The sequence below is a fragment of the Parasteatoda tepidariorum genome, chromosome 3, assembly GCF_043381705.1.
Source record: "Parasteatoda tepidariorum isolate YZ-2023 chromosome 3, CAS_Ptep_4.0, whole genome shotgun sequence".
Taxonomy (NCBI): domain Eukaryota; kingdom Metazoa; phylum Arthropoda; class Arachnida; order Araneae; family Theridiidae; genus Parasteatoda; species Parasteatoda tepidariorum.
The window spans coordinates 26,031,890-26,052,183 of NC_092206.1; the positions used below are offsets into that span (position 1 = coordinate 26,031,890).

At 29.6% G+C, this 20,294-nt stretch overlaps 1 protein-coding gene across 1 annotated transcript in view; it reads left to right on the forward strand.

The window, feature by feature from the left end:
- The window catches only part of LOC107448408 (zonadhesin), a 61,379-nt gene extending 48,909 nt beyond the window's left edge, over positions 1-12,470 (forward strand). Inside the window, exons 19-26 of the mRNA XM_071179089.1 lie at positions 23-205; positions 1,984-2,172; positions 5,118-5,321; positions 6,963-7,184; positions 8,826-9,047; positions 9,204-9,425; positions 11,051-11,236; positions 12,451-12,470. Of these exons, the coding sequence (XP_071035190.1) occupies positions 23-205; positions 1,984-2,172; positions 5,118-5,321; positions 6,963-7,184; positions 8,826-9,047; positions 9,204-9,425; positions 11,051-11,236; positions 12,451-12,455 (1,433 nt within the window). The 3' untranslated portion in view covers positions 12,456-12,470. The remainder of the gene's footprint in view (positions 1-22; positions 206-1,983; positions 2,173-5,117; positions 5,322-6,962; positions 7,185-8,825; positions 9,048-9,203; positions 9,426-11,050; positions 11,237-12,450) is intronic.
- Positions 12,471-20,294: the final 7,824 nt, after the last annotated feature.

The window sequence follows — 20,294 nt, forward strand, 5'->3', positions numbered from 1 at the left end:
TGCACAATGTTTACTTTTCCAGATTGTCCAGCCAACTCACATTATTATATCTGTGGAAAACAATGCCCCATCACATGCGAGAATTATTTGAATCCAACCAGAGCTTGCAGTTTTGCGTGCATTCCAGGATGTCGCTGTGACGAAGGATACGTTGAAATCAAGTATGGACAATGTGTAAGACCAAATGAATGCAGCATTCGCAATGGTATGTGCTCAGTTCCTCTTTTATTGAAGTCATTTACTCACGAGTCTTGTGGAAATTTTTTTGTTTATCGTATTGTTGTTACAAGCTCATAGAAAAATTCGGGTCCATGCAAATATCACTTCCAGTAGTGAAAAAATCTTCAGTACTATTTTTAAACCTTTCTAATATGATTTAGGCTTATTACAATATGCATCTAAATTAATTAAGAAATGAGATCAAAATTACTCAATTAGAATGAATTTTGATTGGGATTTATGCAATATTCCTTCAATAAGTTTTAATAATTCTGGTCTTATTGCAACCTCAATGAAAGCAGACTAATCAAGCAATAAAAGTTATATTTTCAAATTAGCCTGAAAATATGTTGATCAACTGAAACAAACCGAAAAAGTGAGAGGTTAATTAGAAAGTACTGAATAAGTTATCCAATTAGCCCGGCTTATTTTAGAACGACAGCTGCTGTTTCCAAAGAGCCGAATTGTTTATTTGCAGTATGGAATTCTTATATTCCTTTTTGATAAGATTTATTAATGAGATACAATGTCTTATAGTTAAAAGTTTTAAATTTTTTTACTCCAAAAAAATTTTTACTCCAATAAATAAAGTCTTTATAATTTCTTTATTTAACTAAAATACCCCCAATAAATTCACGTTAATTAAAAAAGTAATAATAAAATCAAAAGAAAGGAAAAGAAGGAAGAGAAACTGTGAGTGAGATACGATTTGTGACTTTTTATTAAAGCATTTCCCCGATGAATTTTTTAAAACAAATAGCTTTCAACAGAGCTGTCTGTTTCATTCTTTATTAGAAAACGTGGGAAAAAGTCCAATCTATTTTGGTCAATTGGTGTTAGCTAATTTAAAATATGTTTCTTCGGAATATTTTCTTTTAAAATTAAGAATTATACTCAATCAAGCCTTTGATGGCAATACACTATAAAAAATTCTGGAACATATTACGGTAAAAAGTATGGGGTGATATTACTTTTTAACGTAAAATCTATTTTTACCGTGAAATATTACGGAATAAAATATCTGATATACCGTAATTTTTACAGTAATAATTACAATAAAAACACCGAATCATTATAATTAAATATATATTACTTTAAAAATGACTGTATAACATTTTATGGAAAAAATAGATTTTATGGATGAAACCAGAATAGATTTATGGAAAAAATACCAGAACTTTTATCCGAAATTTTATCCGAATTGTTTTACAATGCATGATGCTCCGATTACAACAAAGTTCTAATTGCGTATTTTAAAACTGAAATTTTTTTTTAATTGAGAAACAAACATTTTTAAATTTGTATCAGTTTTATAATTGTTAGTTAAAGTAAAAATAAATTTGTATTTTGTGTTATGAGATTAAATTAAGAAATAAATTAATTAAATATGATCAAATTAAGATAAGATTAAATTAAGATAATATTAAATTAAAATAATATTAAACTAAGATAAGATTAAATTAGGATAAGATTAAATTAAAATAAGATTAAATTAACATAAGATTAAATTACAACAGCCATACAATTAGCCTTTTAAAAAGTTTTTGTAGTTTGAAGTGTTTATTTTTTTCATTAAGTATAGAATAAGATATTTTTAAAATAACTATTTATGCTTGAGAGTTGTTAAAAAGTTCCTGCATAGATACTTCAAAGCAATCTTTAACTTTTAAACTATTTGAATCTTTTTGATAAAATTATTTATGAGTTCATCAATACATTTAGTTTAAAATGAAACTTCAATATAAATTTAAGCATTGTTTTCAGCTGTTTGTGGCAAAAATCAAGAATACAAAACTTGTGGAACTGCATGTCCTCTTACTTGTAAAAATTATGACAATCCACCCAAAATATGCAACAAGATGTGTGTCAATGGATGCCACTGCAAGATGGGATACGTCAGAACCGATGATGGACAATGTGTCCTCCCTGAAAACTGCCCAAATAGAGCTGCTGGTAATTAGATTTACTATTATATACATATTTTTAAACAGGGTGTCTTATAATAACCACCCTTGCCATAATGTAGTAGACTCTTTTTCCAAAATTGAGTTATAATAACCTCTAAAATGGGAGAAAAAAAAACGAATATCAACACAATATAGAGTAGAAAAATGAATGAAACAGCTTTAAGCTATAATCTCGGTGTACCACTACATATTTTTTTTTTAAATGACGGTTTGTCTCATTGGTCACAGAAATGCCAGAACTGCTACTCTATTCTCGTTACCCAGTGGGCACCTGTGGCAAAGCCACGGCGGTGGAGCAGCGTCGCCCACGTCAGACAACCACAAACCCGTTTATAGAGCGGGTCGCATTCACACATTCACACAAAGGTGAAAGGACGTAGGACAGAGAGAGAAAGAAACATCTATGCTCTGGATTCGAACAGGATTCGAACCAGCTGCCAATGGCTCCGCAGTCAGACACGCTAACCACTCGGCACCACTACATATTAAAAATTAAAATTTCGAATGGTGATGGAAATTGCCGTTAATATGACTTTTTCTTAAATATTTTATTTTGTATTGTACAACCGGCATTGAAAGGTAGACAGAATTTTGAGTTAATGATTATTTATATTCAACTCTATAGTCTTGTAAATTTTGAATCCAATCAAGAAGACAAGGGAGCTTCTGGATCAAGCAGAGGACAAACTAGCTTCGCGTACAACTTTATGAATGCACAGTTGCGTTACATAGAGAAAAAAAAACAGCGAAAACCTCCCATGATTAGTCTAATGGCAAGGAAATTCTAACCCATGAACCATCTATCACTAAGAATATTTTACACCAGCACTCTGGTCAGTGCGAGCTGGTACTTAGTATTTACTAAAAAGATGTAATTTATTTTAAAAAAAAGTTGTTATATTGATTTGAATGATTGTTTTGAATTCTTAGAATTTTGTGCATTTGCAATATACGTAAGTTAGTAGGGAGCGAAGCGAGCTTGACTTGCGAAGCAAACCATATAAGATTGCGTAGCAATTTTCGAGGGTTGGCAAGCTTTAGCGAGCAGCCCACTAGTTTTTTAAAGTTTGAAAACTTACTCAAACGTTACATTATTGGGGCTCATAAAAATATGCAAAAACTGAGAATAAGGCAGTGATTTTGATAATTTTTTACGAGGGGGAAAAATATCACCAAATCGCGATTTTTTTAAAAAAAAATTTAATAACTTTTAAAATAGTTAGAAATATAGAAGTTCTTTGTCCGTTTGAAAGCCCTGATAATTCTTCACGACATGATGATATATATAGTTTAAACTTATAACTTTGCTTCAAGTATAAAGCATGTAAATTTTTTTTAAAATTTCATTTATTTATTTATTTTTTCTTTCTTTAGATCCAGTAGACTTTATTTATAGAGAAATTTGCAAACAGTTGTCTCCGTACTATACTTTTTAAATTAATTATTTTTTACTGCAGAAGTTAACTCCTGCCTGATGAAGCATGATACTGGACCGTGCCGTGCATATTTCCCCAAGTTTTATTACGATGCCAGAACCGGAAAATGCACGGAATTCATCTATGGAGGATGCGAGGGCAATGGAAACAGATTTGATACAGAGGAAGAGTGCTTGAAGAAATGCAGCAGTATGAATAAATTAGAGAAAAGTATTGCTATAAATAGTAATGTTGAAGTTTTGGATTATATTAAGAATAATGATATTTCCGGCATTAATACTTTGGATTTCGAAAATTTGTATACAAGTATACCACATGGAAAGATTATTGAGATTTGTGACCGCGATTATGATAGGTATTTATTTAATGAGAAAATTGATAAGTCTAATTGGTTGGATTTATGTAAGCTTAATCTTTTTGAAAATGTTCTTTTTAATGGTTTAGAATTTTATAAACAAATTATTGGAATTCCACAAGGTAATTCCTTTTCTGGTGCTTTTGCTAATATTTTTTTGCATTTTTCTGAAACCAATTTTCTTGAGCATAATGAATTTAAAGCTTTTAGATATATTGATGATTTGATTTTGTTTAATTGTGATAATAATAATTTTATNGATTTTTGAGTCAATGATTATTTATATTCAACTCTATAGTCTTGTAAATTTTGAATCCAATCAAGAAGACAAGGGAGCTTCTGGATCAAGCAGAGGACAAACTAGCTTCGCGTACAACTTTATGAATGCACAGTTGCGTTACATAGAGAAAAAAAAACAGCGAAAACCTCCCATGATTAGTCTAATGGCAAGGAAATTCTAACCCATGAACCATCTATCACTAAGAATATTTTACACCAGCACTCTGGTCAGTGCGAGCTGGTACTTAGTATTTACTAAAAAGATGTAATTTATTTTAAAAAAAAGTTGTTATATTGATTTGAATGATTGTTTTGAATTCTTAGAATTTTGTGCATTTGCAATATACGTAAGTTAGTAGGGGGCGAAGCGAGCTTGACTTGCGAAGCAAACCATATAAGATTGCGTAGCAATTTTCGAGGGTTGGCAAGCGTTAGCGAGCAGGGGGCGCAGCCCACTAGTTTTTTAAAGTTTGAAAACTTACTCAAACGTTACATTATTGGGGCTCATAAAAATATGCAAAAACTGAGAATAAGGCAGTAATTTTGATAATTTTTTACGAGGGGGAAAAATATCACCAAATTGCGATTTTTTTAAAAAAAAATTTAATAACTTTTAAAATAGTTAGAAATATAGAAGTTCTTTGTCCGTTTGAAAGCCCAGATAATTCTTCACGACATGATGATATATATAGTTTAAACTTATATCTTTACTTCAAATATAAAGCATGTAAATTTTTTTTAAATTTTATTTATTTATGATTTTTTTTCTTTCTTTAGATCCATTAGACTTCATTTATGGAGAAATTTGCAAACAGTTGTCTCCGTAGTATATTTTTTAAATTATTTTTTTTTTTACTGCAGAAGTTAACTCCTGCCTGATGAAGCATGATACTGGACCGTGCCGTGCATATTTCCCTAAGTTTTATTACGATGCCAGAACCGGAAAATGCACGGAATTCATCTATGGAGGATGTCAGGGCAATGGAAACAGATTTGATACAGAGGAAGAGTGCTTGAAGAAATGCAGCAGTATGCATAAATTAGAGAAAAGTATTGTTATAAATAGTAATGTTGAAGTTTTGGATTATATTAATAATAATGATATTTCTAGCATTAATACTTTTGATTTTGAAAATTTGTATACAAGTATACCACACGGAAGGATTATTGAGATTTGTGACGGCCTTTATGATAGATATTTATTTAATGAGAAAATTGATAAGTCTAATTGGTTGGATTTATTTAAGTTTAATCTTTCTGAGAATGTTCTTTTTAATGGTTTAGATTTTTATAAACAAATTATTGGAATTCCACAAGGTAATTCCTTTTCTGGTGCTTTTGCCAATATTTTTTGAGGTTTTTTTTTAAGCCAAATTTCTGGAGCATAATGAATTTAAAGCTTTTAGATATATTGATGATTTGATTTTGTTTAATTGTGATAATAATAATTTTATTTATAGTATTTATCCTGGAGATTTGGTTTTGAAGAAAAGTAATGAGATTGTTTAAATGTTGAGTATTTAGATTTTAAAATTGATATTGTTAACAGTTTTATTAAAATTGTTGTTTTTGATAAAAGAAAAGCTTTTAAATTTAAAGTTATTTTTTTCTGAAACTTTAATACTAATTTGTGTAATAAAATTTTTAAAAATTTAGTTTTTTCACAATTGGTTAGGATCAAAAATATTTGCAATAATGTTGAAAGTTTTCGGGAAGCTGTGAAAAAAGTTTTTGAATAATTTGAGTAATAATGATTTTCCTTTTAATTTTTGTAATGTTAAATTCTTAATTAAGAAAATGATTGAAGAATTCTAGGCTTTTATTTATTTTTTTCTTTTAATAGGGCGCAATTCAAGTCTTGACTGAGCAGCCCCAGTTAAGCATTCTATTAATTTGTTACGTATCTCTTTCTTTTGACTTCTTTTATTTTCTATCTGCGCATTGTAATAGAGGGTGTTGTTCTTTTAGTTTTTAGTGTTTCCTTTTCATTCGGCTTGCTTGTGAAATCGATGTTTGACCTGGTTAAGTGAGTTTTTATTTTCTGATGATTTTGTTTGAGTTTCTCTTCTAAATTGGCTATTTGTAAGTCATGTTTTTTCCTGGACTTCTATACAAAACCATCGGAGTACTAAGGGAGTTAATTTAGGCATTTGCTTCTCCCTCAATTAGAAATGGTTTTGTTTTATGGCTACCGGGACCGGTACTCCCTGAAGACGTCGGCTTCGGTGGTCATTTTTTTATTTTTATTTCCTTTATTCATGACTGTTAGTTCATGCTCAGGTTTATGTATAGCCAGCGGCCTCTATGCTTATTCTGCAAATGGCACAAGACATCAGAAGAGAGAAAAGCCACAGTTTTATGGAAATGAAAAGCGTTGACGGTTTAATTTTTACAGTTTGAAAGCTTAATATGAACGCTACATTATTGGGGCTCATAAAAATATGCAAAAAATGAGAATAAGGCAGTGATTTTGATAATTTTTTACGAGGGTAAAAATGTCGCCAAATTGCGATTTTTTTAAAAAAAAGTTTAATAACTCTTAAAAATAGTTAGAAATATAGAAGTTCTTTGTCCGTTCGAAAGACCAGATAATTCTTCACGACATGATGATATATATAGTTTAAACTTGTAAACTTTGTTACAAGTATAAAGCATGTACATTTTTTTAAAAATTTTCTTTTTTTCTTTTTTTTTTACTTTCTTTAGATCCATTTTTTACTGCAGACGTTAACTCCTGCCTGATGGAGCATGATACTGGACCGTGCCGTGGATATTTCCCCAAGTTTTATTACGATGCCAAAACCGGACAATGCACTGAATTCATTTATGGTGGATGCGATGGCAATGAAAACAGATTTGATACAAAGGAAGAGTGCTTGAAGAAATGCAGCAGTATGCAAAAAATAGAGAAAAATATTGCTTTAAATAGTAATGTTGAAGTTTTGGATTATATTAATAATAATGATATTTCCAGCATTAATACTTTTGATTTCGAAAATTTGTATACAAGTATACCACATGGAAAGATTATTGAGATTTGTGACGGCATTTATGATAGGTATTTATTTAATGAGAAAATTGATAAGTCTAATTGGTTGGATTTATTTAAGTTTAATCTTTTTGAGAATGTTCTTTTTAATGGTTTAGATTTTTATAAACAAATTATTGGAATTCTACAAGGTAATTCCCTTTCTGGTGCTTTTACCAATATTTTTTTGCATTTTTTTGAAGCCAAATTTCTTTACCATAATGAATTGAAAGCTTTTAGATATATTGATGATTTGATTTTGTTTATTTGCGATAATTATGATTTTAATTTATAGTATTTTTCCTGGAGATTTGGTTTTGAAGAAAAATAATGAGAGTGTTTAAATGTTGAATATTTAGATTTTAAAATTGATATTGTTAACGGTTTTCTTAAAATTAGTGACTTTTATAAAATAAAAGCTTTTAAATTTAAAGTTATTTTTTTCTGTAACTCTAATACTAATTTGCGTAGTAAAATTTTTAAAAATTTAGTTTTTTCACAATTGGTTAGGATCAAAAATATTTGTAATAATGTTGAAAGTTTTCGAGAAGCTGTGAATAATTTTTTGAATAATTTGAGTAAGACTGATTTTCCTTTTAATTTTTGTAATGTTAGTTTTTTAATTTAGAAAATGATTGAAGAATTCTAGGTTTTTATATATTTTTTTCTTTTAACAGGGCGAAATTCAAGTCTTAACTAAGAAGCACCAGTTAAGCATTCTATTAATTTGTTACGCATCTCTTTCTTTTGACTTCTTTTATTTTCTATCTGTGCATTGTAATAGAGGGCGTTGTTCTTTTAGTTTTTAGTGTTTCCTTTTCATTTGGCTTGGTTGTGAAATCGATGTTTGACCTGGTTAAGTGAGTTTTTATTTTCTGATGATTTTGTTTGAGTTTCTTTTCTAAATTGGCTATTTGTAAGTCATGTTTTTTCCTGGACTTCTATACAAAACCATCGGAGTACTAAGGGAGTTAATTTAGGCATTTGCTTCTCCCTCAATTAGAAATGGTTTTGTTTTATGGCTACCGGGACCGGTACTCCCTGAAGACGTCGGCTTCGGTGGTCATTTTTTTATTTTTATTTCCTTTATTCATGACTGTTAGGTCATGCTCAGGTTTATGTGTAGCCAGCGGTCTCTATGCTTATTCTGCAAATGGCACAAGACATCAGAAGAGAGAAAAGCTACAGTTTTATGGAAATGAAAAGCGTCGACGGTTTAATTTTTAAAGTTTGAAAGCTTAATATGAACGCTACATTATTGGGGCTCATAAAAATATGCAAAAATTGAGAATAAGGCAGTGATCTAGATCATTTTTTACGAGGGTAAAAATGTCGCCAAATTGCGATTTTTTAAAAAAAAAAGTTTAATAACTCTTAAAAATAGTTAGAAATATAGAAGTTCTTTGTCCGTTCGAAAGACCAGATAATTCTTCACGACATGATGATATATATAGTTTAAACTTGTAAACTTTGTTACAAGTATAAAGCATGTACATTTTTTTAAAAATTTTCTTTTTTTCTTTTTTTTTTACTTTCTTTAGATCCATTTTTTACTGCAGACGTTAACTCCTGCCTGATGGAGCATGATACTGGACCGTGCCGTGGATATTTCCCCAAGTTTTATTACGATGCCAAAACCGGACAATGCACTGAATTCATTTATGGTGGATGCGATGGCAATGAAAACAGATTTGATACAAAGGAAGAGTGCTTGAAGAAATGCAGCAGTATGCAAAAAATAGAGAAAAATATTGCTTTAAATAGTAATGTTGAAGNTTCTTTGTCCGTTCGAAAGACCAGATAATTCTTCACGACATGATGATATATATAGTTTAAACTTGTAAAATTTGTTACAAGTATAAAGCATGTGCATTTTTTTAAAAATTTTATTTATTTATTTATTTTTTTACTTTCTTTAGATCCATTTTTTACTGCAGAAGTTAACTCCTGCCTGATTGAGCATGATACTGGACCGTGCCGTGGATATTTCCCCAAGTTTTATTACGATGCCAGAACCGGACAATGCACGGAATTCATCTATGGAGGATGCCAGGGCAATGGAAATAGATTTGATACAAAGGAAGAGTGCTTGAAGGAATGCAGCAGTATGCAAAAAATAGAGAAAAATATTACTTTAAATAGTAATGTTGAAGTTTTGGATTATATTAATAATAATGATATTTCTAGCATTAATACTTTTGATTTCGAAAATTTGTATACAAGTATACCACATGGAAAGATTATTGAGATTTTGTGACGGCCTTTATAATAGGTATCTATTTAATGAGAAAATTGATAAGTCTAATTGGTTGGATTTATTTAAGTTTAATCTTTCTGAGAATGTTCTTTTTAATGGTTTAGATTTTTATAAACAAATTATTGGAATTCTACAAGGTAATTCCTTTTCTGGTGCTTTTGCCAATATTTTTTTGCGTTTTTTTGAAGCCAAATTTCTTGAGCATAATGAATTTAAAGCTTTTAGATATATTGATGACTTGATTTTGTTTAATTGTGATAATTATAATTTTATTTATAATATTTATCCTGGAGATTTGGTTTTGAAGAAAACTAATGAGATTGTTTAAATGTTGAATACTTAGATTCAAAAATTGATATTGTTAACAGTTTTATTAAAATTGTTGTTTTTGATAAAAGAAAAGCTTTTAAATTTAAAGTTATTTTTTTCTGCAACTTTAATACTAATTTGTGTAATAAAATTTGTAAAAATTTAGTTTTTTCACACTTTGTTAGGATCAAAAATATTTGCAATAATGTTGAAAGTTTTCGGGAAGCTGTGAATAATTTTTTGAATAATTTGAGAAATAATAATTTTCTTTTTAATTTTTGTGCTGTTAATTTTTTAATTAAGAAAATGATTGAAGAATTCTAGGTTTTTATATATATTTTTCTTTTAACAGGGCGCAATTCAAGTCTTAACTGAGCAGCCCCAGTTAAGCATTCTATTAATTTGTTACGTATCTCTTTCTCTTGACTTCTTTTATTCTCTATCTGAGCATTGTAATAGAGGGCGTTGTTCTTTTAATTTTTAGTGTTTCCTTTTCATTCGGCTTGCTTGTGAAATCGATGTTTGACCTGGTTAAGTGAGTTTTTATTTTCTGATGATTTTTTTTTGAGTTTCTTTTCTAAATTGGTTATTTGCATTTCATGTTTTTTCCTGAACTTCTATACAAAACCATCGGGGTACTGAGGGAGTTAAATTAGGCATTTGCTTCTCCCTCAATTAGAAATGGTTTTGTGTTATGGCTACCGGGGCCGGTACTCTCTGCAGACGTCGGCTTCGGTGGTCATATTTTTATTTTTATTTCCTTTATTCATGACTGTTAGGTCATGCTCAAGTTTATGTATAGCCAGCGGTCTCTATGCTTATTCTGCAAATGGCACAAGACATCAGTATAGAGAAAATTCACAGTTTTATGAAAATGAAAAGTGTTTACGGTTTAATTTCTTAAAGTTTGAAATTTTACTCAAACGCTACATTATTGGGGCTCATAAAAATATGCAAAAACTGAGAATAAGGCAGTGATTTTGATAATTTTTACGAGGGCAAAAAATTTCGCTAAATTGAGATTTTTAAAAAAAAGTTTAATAACTTTTAAAATAGTTAGAAATATAGAAGTTCTTTGTCCGTTCGAAAGCCCAGATAATTCTTCACGACATGATGATATATATAACTTTGTTACAAGTATAAAGCATGTAAATTTTTCTTTAAATTTTATTTATTTATTTATTTTTTTACTATCTTTAGATCCATTTTTTACTGCAGAAGTTAACTCCTGCCTGATGGAGCCTGATACTGGACCGTGCCGTGGATATTTCCCCAGCTTTCATTACGATGCCAAAACCGGACAATGCAAGGAATTCATCTATGGTGGATGCGAGGGCAATGGAAACAGATTTGATACAAAAGAAGAGTGCTTGAAGAAATGCAGCAGTATGCATAAAATTTACTTATCAATAATACTTTTTAACCATATTTGCATTTATTTATTATAATGAATTCATTGTAGAAGCACCGTCAGTTAAAATATGTATCAATATTACATAAAATATCTATGACGTCTCAATTAACATAATGATATGCATTAAGATAATGATATCCTTAATACTTTTGCAATAAAATACGGTGTTTTTGAGGCTGCATTGAGATTGACTGGTTTTAAAAAAAAATACACCTGAGGTAGTAAATGAGGTTATGTTTTACACCAAAATTAATCTCATCAATAAAGCTCAATTTCCACCTCATGTGCACCTCATAAAATCTCAAATTTAACATAATCTCAAATTTAAATTGAACCTCAAATGAATTTATTATCGATTCTCCTTATCTGATCTTAAAATAAAGAAAGTAGAAAAGATAGAACAGGATGCTCAGGTGCTGTTTACTGCGTTCTTTTCAAGGCAATTGACATATTCTCACCAAGCTTCCACATTTGTTACAAATATTGTCTACAGATGTCCCCAGTAACTGAGAAAAACTTTAAAACAATGTTTTCAAAACTACTGCCATTGAATCAATCATGTGGTGCAGTCTGCAGACAAAATGAGCTCCCGAAGAAGATATATCTACTAGAATAGTCGTTGCAGAAAATATTGTTTTATACTCCATGTGTTTAAACAGCGCCAACTATTTGCAAGTTTTGTGGCCAATTAAAAAATTTGTTCATTGTTTGTATGCATAACACACTGAACAGTTCATTTTCTCCATTCGTCTCACCATTCCTGAATAGCTTTTTCAAATGATCAGGATTATATAGGAAACTCGGTAATTGTAAGAACCTGCAATAATTAATGAAAAATTGTAAGCAATCAGCTTTTAATCCAGAGAAGTGTGGAGTTTTAATTTTTGAAAGCGTAACTGAGGAACATCACATAAAAAGATGTTTAAGTTGAATATTCGCTTTTAATCTCACTAGTGCAAAGCAGTAAAAATGACGCAGTTTTTAAAAATGTTTAAGATAGCTTTTATATCACATCAGGAAAGCTTTCAAATATTTCTGTAATTTATAAACTCGGAAGTATTATACATAAGTATTACATAATTTATAAGCTCGAAGTCGACGTAAACTCGAAGGATTGAGAAGCAAGTGTTTTTAATATACTAATATATATTGTATTCCACCATAAATGTCTTTTTTTTCTTTTTAGCATAAAGATTATCAGCATCTGATGTAGTGTAAATATTATGTCGTTTCACACGGAACTTATTGAAGATTACGACGATAACTTCGTAAATGGACCATTGTTATCCAGATTAAAAAATGTGCAATGAAATAAAAGTTTACACTTACTGTTTCATTCAATTTTCTATTTTATTCACTCTAATTTTAAGTTCCTTGGCTAATTTTATTTTGCATAAAATGCAAATGATGAAGATAATATCGTAGTTAATATAATTATCGTGCACGATAATTATATTGTACATAAAACATCGTATTTGAAATTATGGGGAAATAATTGCATTCACGATGAAATTGTATTAAAAATTCATTTTTGTCAATGGTTAACACAGTATCATTGACATACAATGAATAATAATAATATAACTAATAATATAATTAAGCATAATAATCACGATAATTAAAATTAATTAATATTTTACGATGCATCGATTCGTTCTGCTCTCTACTGTTCTTATGAGTAGCCTTTTTTAAGAACCGAAAAGAATTTATTCTTATATCATCTTCAATAACTTTCCGGGAAATTTTAAAGTTTTCTTATAAACTATGTTTTATAATAACTTGGAAACTCTACACTCTATTGGGAATTTTTTTTTTTACAACCACCAAAATAAGTGAATTTGGCCTGGTACTTCTGGATGCTGCAGGGATGTTTTAAATGATTCGGCCAAGGTCCCTTGCTGGCAATGGAGGAAACACGAACTCTGAAGTATATGTGGATATTCTGGACAAAAGCTGCTCTCCCAACACAATAGAAATATTTTGTGAAAGGATTATTTCTTTTTTTCAGCAGAATAGCTGCTCCAACCGCGCGTATCGAGATTTGCTTAGTCATGTTTTGATGAAATTGGTGTTCACTGGATTGGATTGACCTTCTGGCTGGACTGGTCTTCCTGGACTGGCATTCTCAGATTAGCGATATAAATCCCATAGAACACTATTTGGGCGGATTAGAAGACGCAGATTAGTAGCCAGTCAAATAGACCATCTTCACTACTCTACGGATGCCTTGTGATAGACGACTGGAAGTCAATATCTTTGGTCACCAATGAAAAACTGTCTCCCCAGATATGTGCAGGTTGTCATCAATGCAAAAAAGGGATCTACATTATTTTAAATGCCTCCGGACTCTTTTAGTCGGCACCATTGGGTGTCCGAATACTTTTGGCATATATTGGGTGTCCGAATACTTTTGGCATACATTGGGTGTCCGAATACTTTTGGCATATATTTGGTGTCCGAATACTATATCTAATAAAAAATCCCATGTGTGTAAAGTATGTAAAAAGTTAATATAGAAAAATTGATTTGGTTACATGCGGTGTAGTTCATTTAAATAAGAAAAATAATTGAAGACGGTATGTTTAAAAAGATCCCGGGTACATTATAGAGAATTATAGTAAATTAGGTTTGAGTTTATGTGTTGCTCTTTTCGATATTTCGCTTTCGTTCCATGTACATGTGAAGATAAAAATTCCAAAATTTTGTAGATATATTCAGGTGACTATAGCTCAGTTTATGAAGCTTCTTAATGATCCTTTTGCATACCATCTACTTATTTACATTCAATTGTAAAAAATATTTTCCTTTGAATGAAAGAAGGTGTTAAGTTTATTTTCAGTATTTTGAGCTAGCAATATATAAAAAAAGTATGAATAGCTGTTGATATAATGATCGGAATTTCATCTAGTATATTGCATATTGCAAACTTAATTAAAAATATTTGCCTCATGGCTTTTGATTACAAAGTGGTCTTTACAACTGCTGCACATTACAAAATTTCAAGTACAGAGTATGTGTCAGTCTTTTCTTACTAGAAATGACGTAGAGGGGGTTTATTTTATCTAGGTTACAGGAAATTTGAAAACTTCGTTTCTTTATGGTATCTATAGCTGTATTTTTTATTTTTGGCTTCTTATACGATGTATTCATTTCATGTATTTTGTTTTAATTTTTGTTTATTTTGGTGTAATAAATAACCGCAAATAAGTTTGAAATCTTCGATGTCCAGAAAGATTTAAATGAATTACTAAGTACTTAGTTTCTTCAAAAAAAAATCTCCCTTGAAACTAATAAGCGATTCAAAAAGCTTAGTATTGAAAGGGACCATGCAGAAGAGTAATAAAGAGGACTTTTAACATTTTTAGAAAATTTATGTTAATCTAAAGAATATTGAAAAGAAAACAAAGGTTTTCTCTGAACTTTATGAAAAACTTCTACCAGAAAGATCAATGATGCGAAATAGAAGGAAACAAATAATAAAACCAAATGAATAATAAACGAAATAATAATGTCAATAATAATGTTAATGAAGATAATATATGTAAATGAAATAAATAATAAAATAAAAATAATTATTGAAGAAAATCAGATTGGGAAGATTCAAATATGTCTCATTTTCTGATACTTGGGATTTTTGTTTCTTGAAATCTCTTCATTTTTTGAAAATGTCAGACAAATGATTTTGTAAGTTTCAATATGTAAAAATAATTAATTAAAAAATTATTCATTTCTTGCTGAAAATGTGGCTTTAAATTTTTTAGAGGCTCATTTTGAGGTTTTTTATAACGTTTATTTGGTTTTTTGAACCTTTATTTTCGGTATTTTAGCTTAAAAAACAAAAGCTTCTCAGATTTGCATTAGGTAATGTGATTTGTACTATAAAATATATTCAAAATAATATTTTTTTGGATAAATAAATTTAATAATAGTAATTGTGGACAAACTTGAAGTAAGTAAGAACTTGAAGTAATAACTGCGTCCTCTTGACAAGCGTAGAATAGACTAGTGATGCATATTTTAAAAAAAAAATCAATACTTTATTCCCAATAGACTAGAGACTAGTGATCGCAGAGAAATATATAAAGAGTTTAATTTACACTCTTATGTTAGAGCATACAGAAATGGGTTTTATAATGTGCAATATGGTGACGGTTTCGGTGTTATGTAACGGTCTATTAGTTAATGGTTCTCTTCTATTATTTTTAATTAAATTCACAAAGTTTGCAGCAATAATTTTTTATTTGTTTTATTTTAGAACAACATGTTTAGATGTTAATTCTTTTTGATGTCGTGTGTTAATGAAGACAAAAGTACATGTTGTAGAGTAGATACGGATTTATTTTAAATATTTTAATTCCTAACAAATTTTCTTAAATTTGTTTAATTTAATTTCAATGTTGAATGCAATAGATATCTATGTATTATTGATCTCAGCGAATATAAAAACAAATACATAACATTTGTTAGTGTAGTTTTTTTCCGTCTACAGTAGAATTTATCATATGCCAGAATGAATTAAATAAGAGTAGATAACATGACAGAAATTTTTTTATGAATATTAGAACTAAAATTTAAAATAAAAGGTATGGAATTGATTAGAAAATTTCTGCTTAAAAATACTATGTGAAAAAATTTCAAAGCACTAAAATAAATCCATACAGTCCAATCTTTATTGAACAGAAGAGTCAAAACTCATCTTTAAAGCAATAAATCTGAAAGAATTATTATTCATTTATACTACAAATGCAATTGTACAGAAGTAAACAAAAATATGGTACTGACACTAAATTTTAAACAATAGAACGACAACGTCAACTATTCCAATCTATTGTATTAACTAAATATTTTCTAAAAGTGCTGCTAGAGGGCGCAGGGATCTGTTTTACTAAGTGCTAAGGAGAAACTTTTAGAAAAGCGTCTTGATGACGTCAAAGGGGAATGGATTGTATTTAAGTATCATCGTACATGCTAGTGTATTACTAGTCTCTTCTGTGTTACGCAGATGAAGCAATGATGATTACGATGATGACGCTGAGACTTAATAGTTAACTTTTTGTTTTTAACTATCCCGATGATGGTCTAGGATTACGACGGAATATTATCCCGTTTCTTCCACACTTCAGTTTTTAGCAAAATGGTGGTAGAGTTCGGTTTCGGAATCTGTATAAAATATTTTTTTTCAATTTTCAAAAGAAACGGAAGATTTATATTACTTACTATTTTAGGTTTGTTTAATCAAATTTTAATACAACAATTTCATGCATATCGAGATGTCCAAGCCAGAGATTGAACTCTCACTTCACTATTGTCATTCAATCAATTGAATTATGGTTGTTAATGTAAATCAGTTGTTTATACTATTCTACTTTAAAAGGAAAAGTTTTCCAATAGTTTGCTGCTGCTAAGCGATTAATCATTAATGAATTCAGGTTGGTTTATCTATAAATTTAATTTCAAAATGAAAAAAAAGGTTAAAATATAATTAATATAAGAGAAATAAAAATTGAAAAAATAAATTTCAAGTATTCAACCTCGAAAAACTTTTTCAAATAAAAATGGTTGAGATTTCAATTTGTAGTCAGGTTGTTGTTATTTCTTTTTACCTAAATGTAAGAGCATACTGTAATAGGCAACAAAATTCTTAAAAACATATTTAACGTACTCAGTATTTTTTATTTCAAATTTATTTGAAAAATACCCAACAACGAGTAACTTCAGGAATATTTTCAAGAATATTTTAGTTCAAACTCACTGGTTTAATTTAAAGTATAAAATTCGAAATAAAGTATAAAATTGCAACTAAAATTCTAGTCAAGAAGAGCCATTAGATCTTTCACCACAGTTTCCAGACCTGTAATAAAGCGATATGTTATATCATTGCATTTTTCAAAATATTAAGTGAAATATTAACAATATATGTTTTAACGGCGGCAAAAATTATTAGAATTTTTTACAGTGTCCAAAATAAATGGGCAGTTTATGTCCTTTTCGAAAGGGTTAAATCTAATTCGAAACTAAAAAATAAAATAAAATAAATAAACAGTTTTTGCATTAAAAACATTTTACTAAAATATGAATTTTTTTCTTCACTTTTTTTTTCCATTTTTATCTTGAAATACGTTCTAACTTTAAAACCCTCTAGTTACACTCAATTTGCGCTTTTGTTTTCCTATTTTGTAATCTGGCAATCTTTCTGCGAAAGCATTTTTAAATCATTCTTGAAAAATTTCCCGTCCATGTAAGTAGATCTGATTTTGCTACTCGCTTTATAGTCCATTTTTTATACTGTTTTTTCTTTTTACTTTATTTTCTGTTTTTACATGTTATTTTTACTTATTTTTACTTTTTGTGTTCTTTTTATTTGTTGTAATTTTTGTAAAAATTTTTTTTGGGTTTGATGATGAAGTAGGGGTTCCGCCAAAAGAGGTTTAATGCTTTAGGGTCCCATTATAGAAAAAAAATTGGAACCGCTGTTTTAGAGCATCGCTTAAAAACCATTTAGTTAGTAAAATTAGCTTTTCAGTCTTGTATTTCCTACTAACTGCGTGGTAGTAAGAACTCCAATTTTGAAAATCGGAATTTCCAGCAAATCGCTACTATATGAAAGGGAAAAAATACTAAATGAATGGTTTAAATACCGCATATTTTTGGTTTATTAAACAAATTTAGGAATTTTCTTTGGCAGGAAATGTCATTACCATAGGTAATTTCGCGAGTATTTATTTTTACCAGTATTTTTTTTACCAGTATTCTATTATTTCAGCTAGTATTTTTTTACGTTAAACAGAAAAACAACGAATATTTCATTTAAAAAAAAATAGAATATGATGGCACATTTAATAAACTGGATTCATATGATTTTTCATTCACACTAGCTTCTAATGAGGTTTGAGTCATAGTATTTACTTGTTGAATACTATAAATGCATTTAAAAAATGTATATGTATAATAGAAAGTTTAGCGTAAATCTATTTAAAAATGTATATGGTAGAATTGTTGGTGTATGAAATTTTGCAATTAACTCAGTTCTAGAATTTCGGTGTATATTTTTGTTTTTTTCTAAGAAAGTGATCAATGAATGTGTTTATTAATTTGCAATCTCAAAATATCAGTATATGTGCCGAAGAAAAACAGATTTCTACGATCATTGAATGTGTTTATTAATTTACAATCTCAAAATATCAGTATATGTGCCGAAGAAAAACAGATTTCTACGATCATTGAATGTGTTTATTAATTTACAATCTCAAAATATCAGTATATGTGCCGAAGAAAAACAGATTTCTACGATCATTGAATGTGTTTATTAATTTACAATCTCAAAATATCAGTATATGTGCCGAAGAAAACCAGATTTCTACGATCATTGAATGTGTTTATTAATTTACAATCTCAAAATATCAGTATATGTGCCGAAGAAAACCAGATTTCTACGATCATTGAATGTGTTTATTAATTTACAATCTCAAAATATCAGTATATGTGCCGAAGAAAACCAGATTTCTACGATCATTGAATGTGTTTATTAATTTACAATCTCAAAATATCAGTATATGTGCCGAAGAAAACCAGATTTCTACGATCATTGAATGTGTTTATTAATTTACAATCTCAAAATATCAGTATATGTGCCGAAGAAAACCAGATTTCTACGATCATTGAATGTGTTTATTAATTTACAATCTCAAAATATCAGTATATGTGCCGAAGAAAACCAGATTTCTACGATCATTGAATGTGTTTATTAATTTACAATCTCAAAATATCAGTATATGTGCCGAAGAAAACCAGATTTCTACGATCATTGAATGTGTTTATTAATTTACAATCTCAAAATATCAGTATATGTGCCGAAGAAAACCAGATTTCTACGATCATTGAATGTGTTTATTAATTTACAATCTCAAAATATCAGTATATGTGCCGAAGAAAACCAGATTTCTACGATCATTGAATGTGTTTATTAATTTACAATCTCAAAATATCAGTATATGTGCCGAAGAAAACCAGATTTCTACGATCATTGANCTGAACTTTTTAAAATAAAGTATTTATCGTGTCATTTTCACCAACTAGCAAAACATTTTTATAAGTTTAAAATGGTATTTTTTTAATATAATAACCAAGAAAGTTTTTTTTGAACTATGTTTATGAACGGAAATAATGTGTTAATTACGTAAAGTTTGAAGGATAATAGCCAGAAAAAGTCTAACTTATTTTTACAAGAGAAAGATGCAAAGTTATCATATCTTTGCTCGCGATCTCCGAGATCTGTAGACACAGTGACGTCATGAGGAGGGAAATCGTAGCTTCAGCTCTAAGAGCGGAGTGAACTAGCCCTTGTATTCTCTTTAGCCCTGGTCTCACCCCACTATCCGGTCCTATCCCATTTTCCCCTTATTGTATTGTTAATGAAAAATACAGGTTGGTACTTTATTTACGTCGCACTGGAGCTGCTCAATGGGCTATTGTCGACGGTCTGGGAAACATCCCTGAGGATGATCCGGAGACATGCCATCGCAATTTTGATCCTCTGCAGAGGGGATGGCTCCCCTGCTTCGGTAGCCCGATGACCTGAGCGCGAAGGCGAGCACTTTTCAGTTTAAAGAGACCGATATCGCTCACACTCGGTCCTCTAATCGAAGTGATCCCCCATTCGCTTACTGACAGCAGCCAGTGGTCTACTAGGAACCATGTCTTTAAGATAAGTCCACTGTGGGACATGAAAAATGTAGAGGAAAACATTAGTGTTTTTAAAGGTTGTCTTTAGGTTTAATTGACCAAAAAGTGTCTTAAGGTACAACACTGTTCCCTGATATATTGTTGTAATGCATAAATTAATGAAAAATGCATAAATATTATTATGCCTTCAGAATTTAGTGAAATAAAATCAACATTTTAGAATTAATTTATTTAAAATTTTTACCAAATACTTCATGCACCAGATGTTATCCCTGATACCGAAGTATTGGAACATGTGTTGATTTTCCAATTATATAGATAACGTGAATGAAAAAGATTACGATTGTG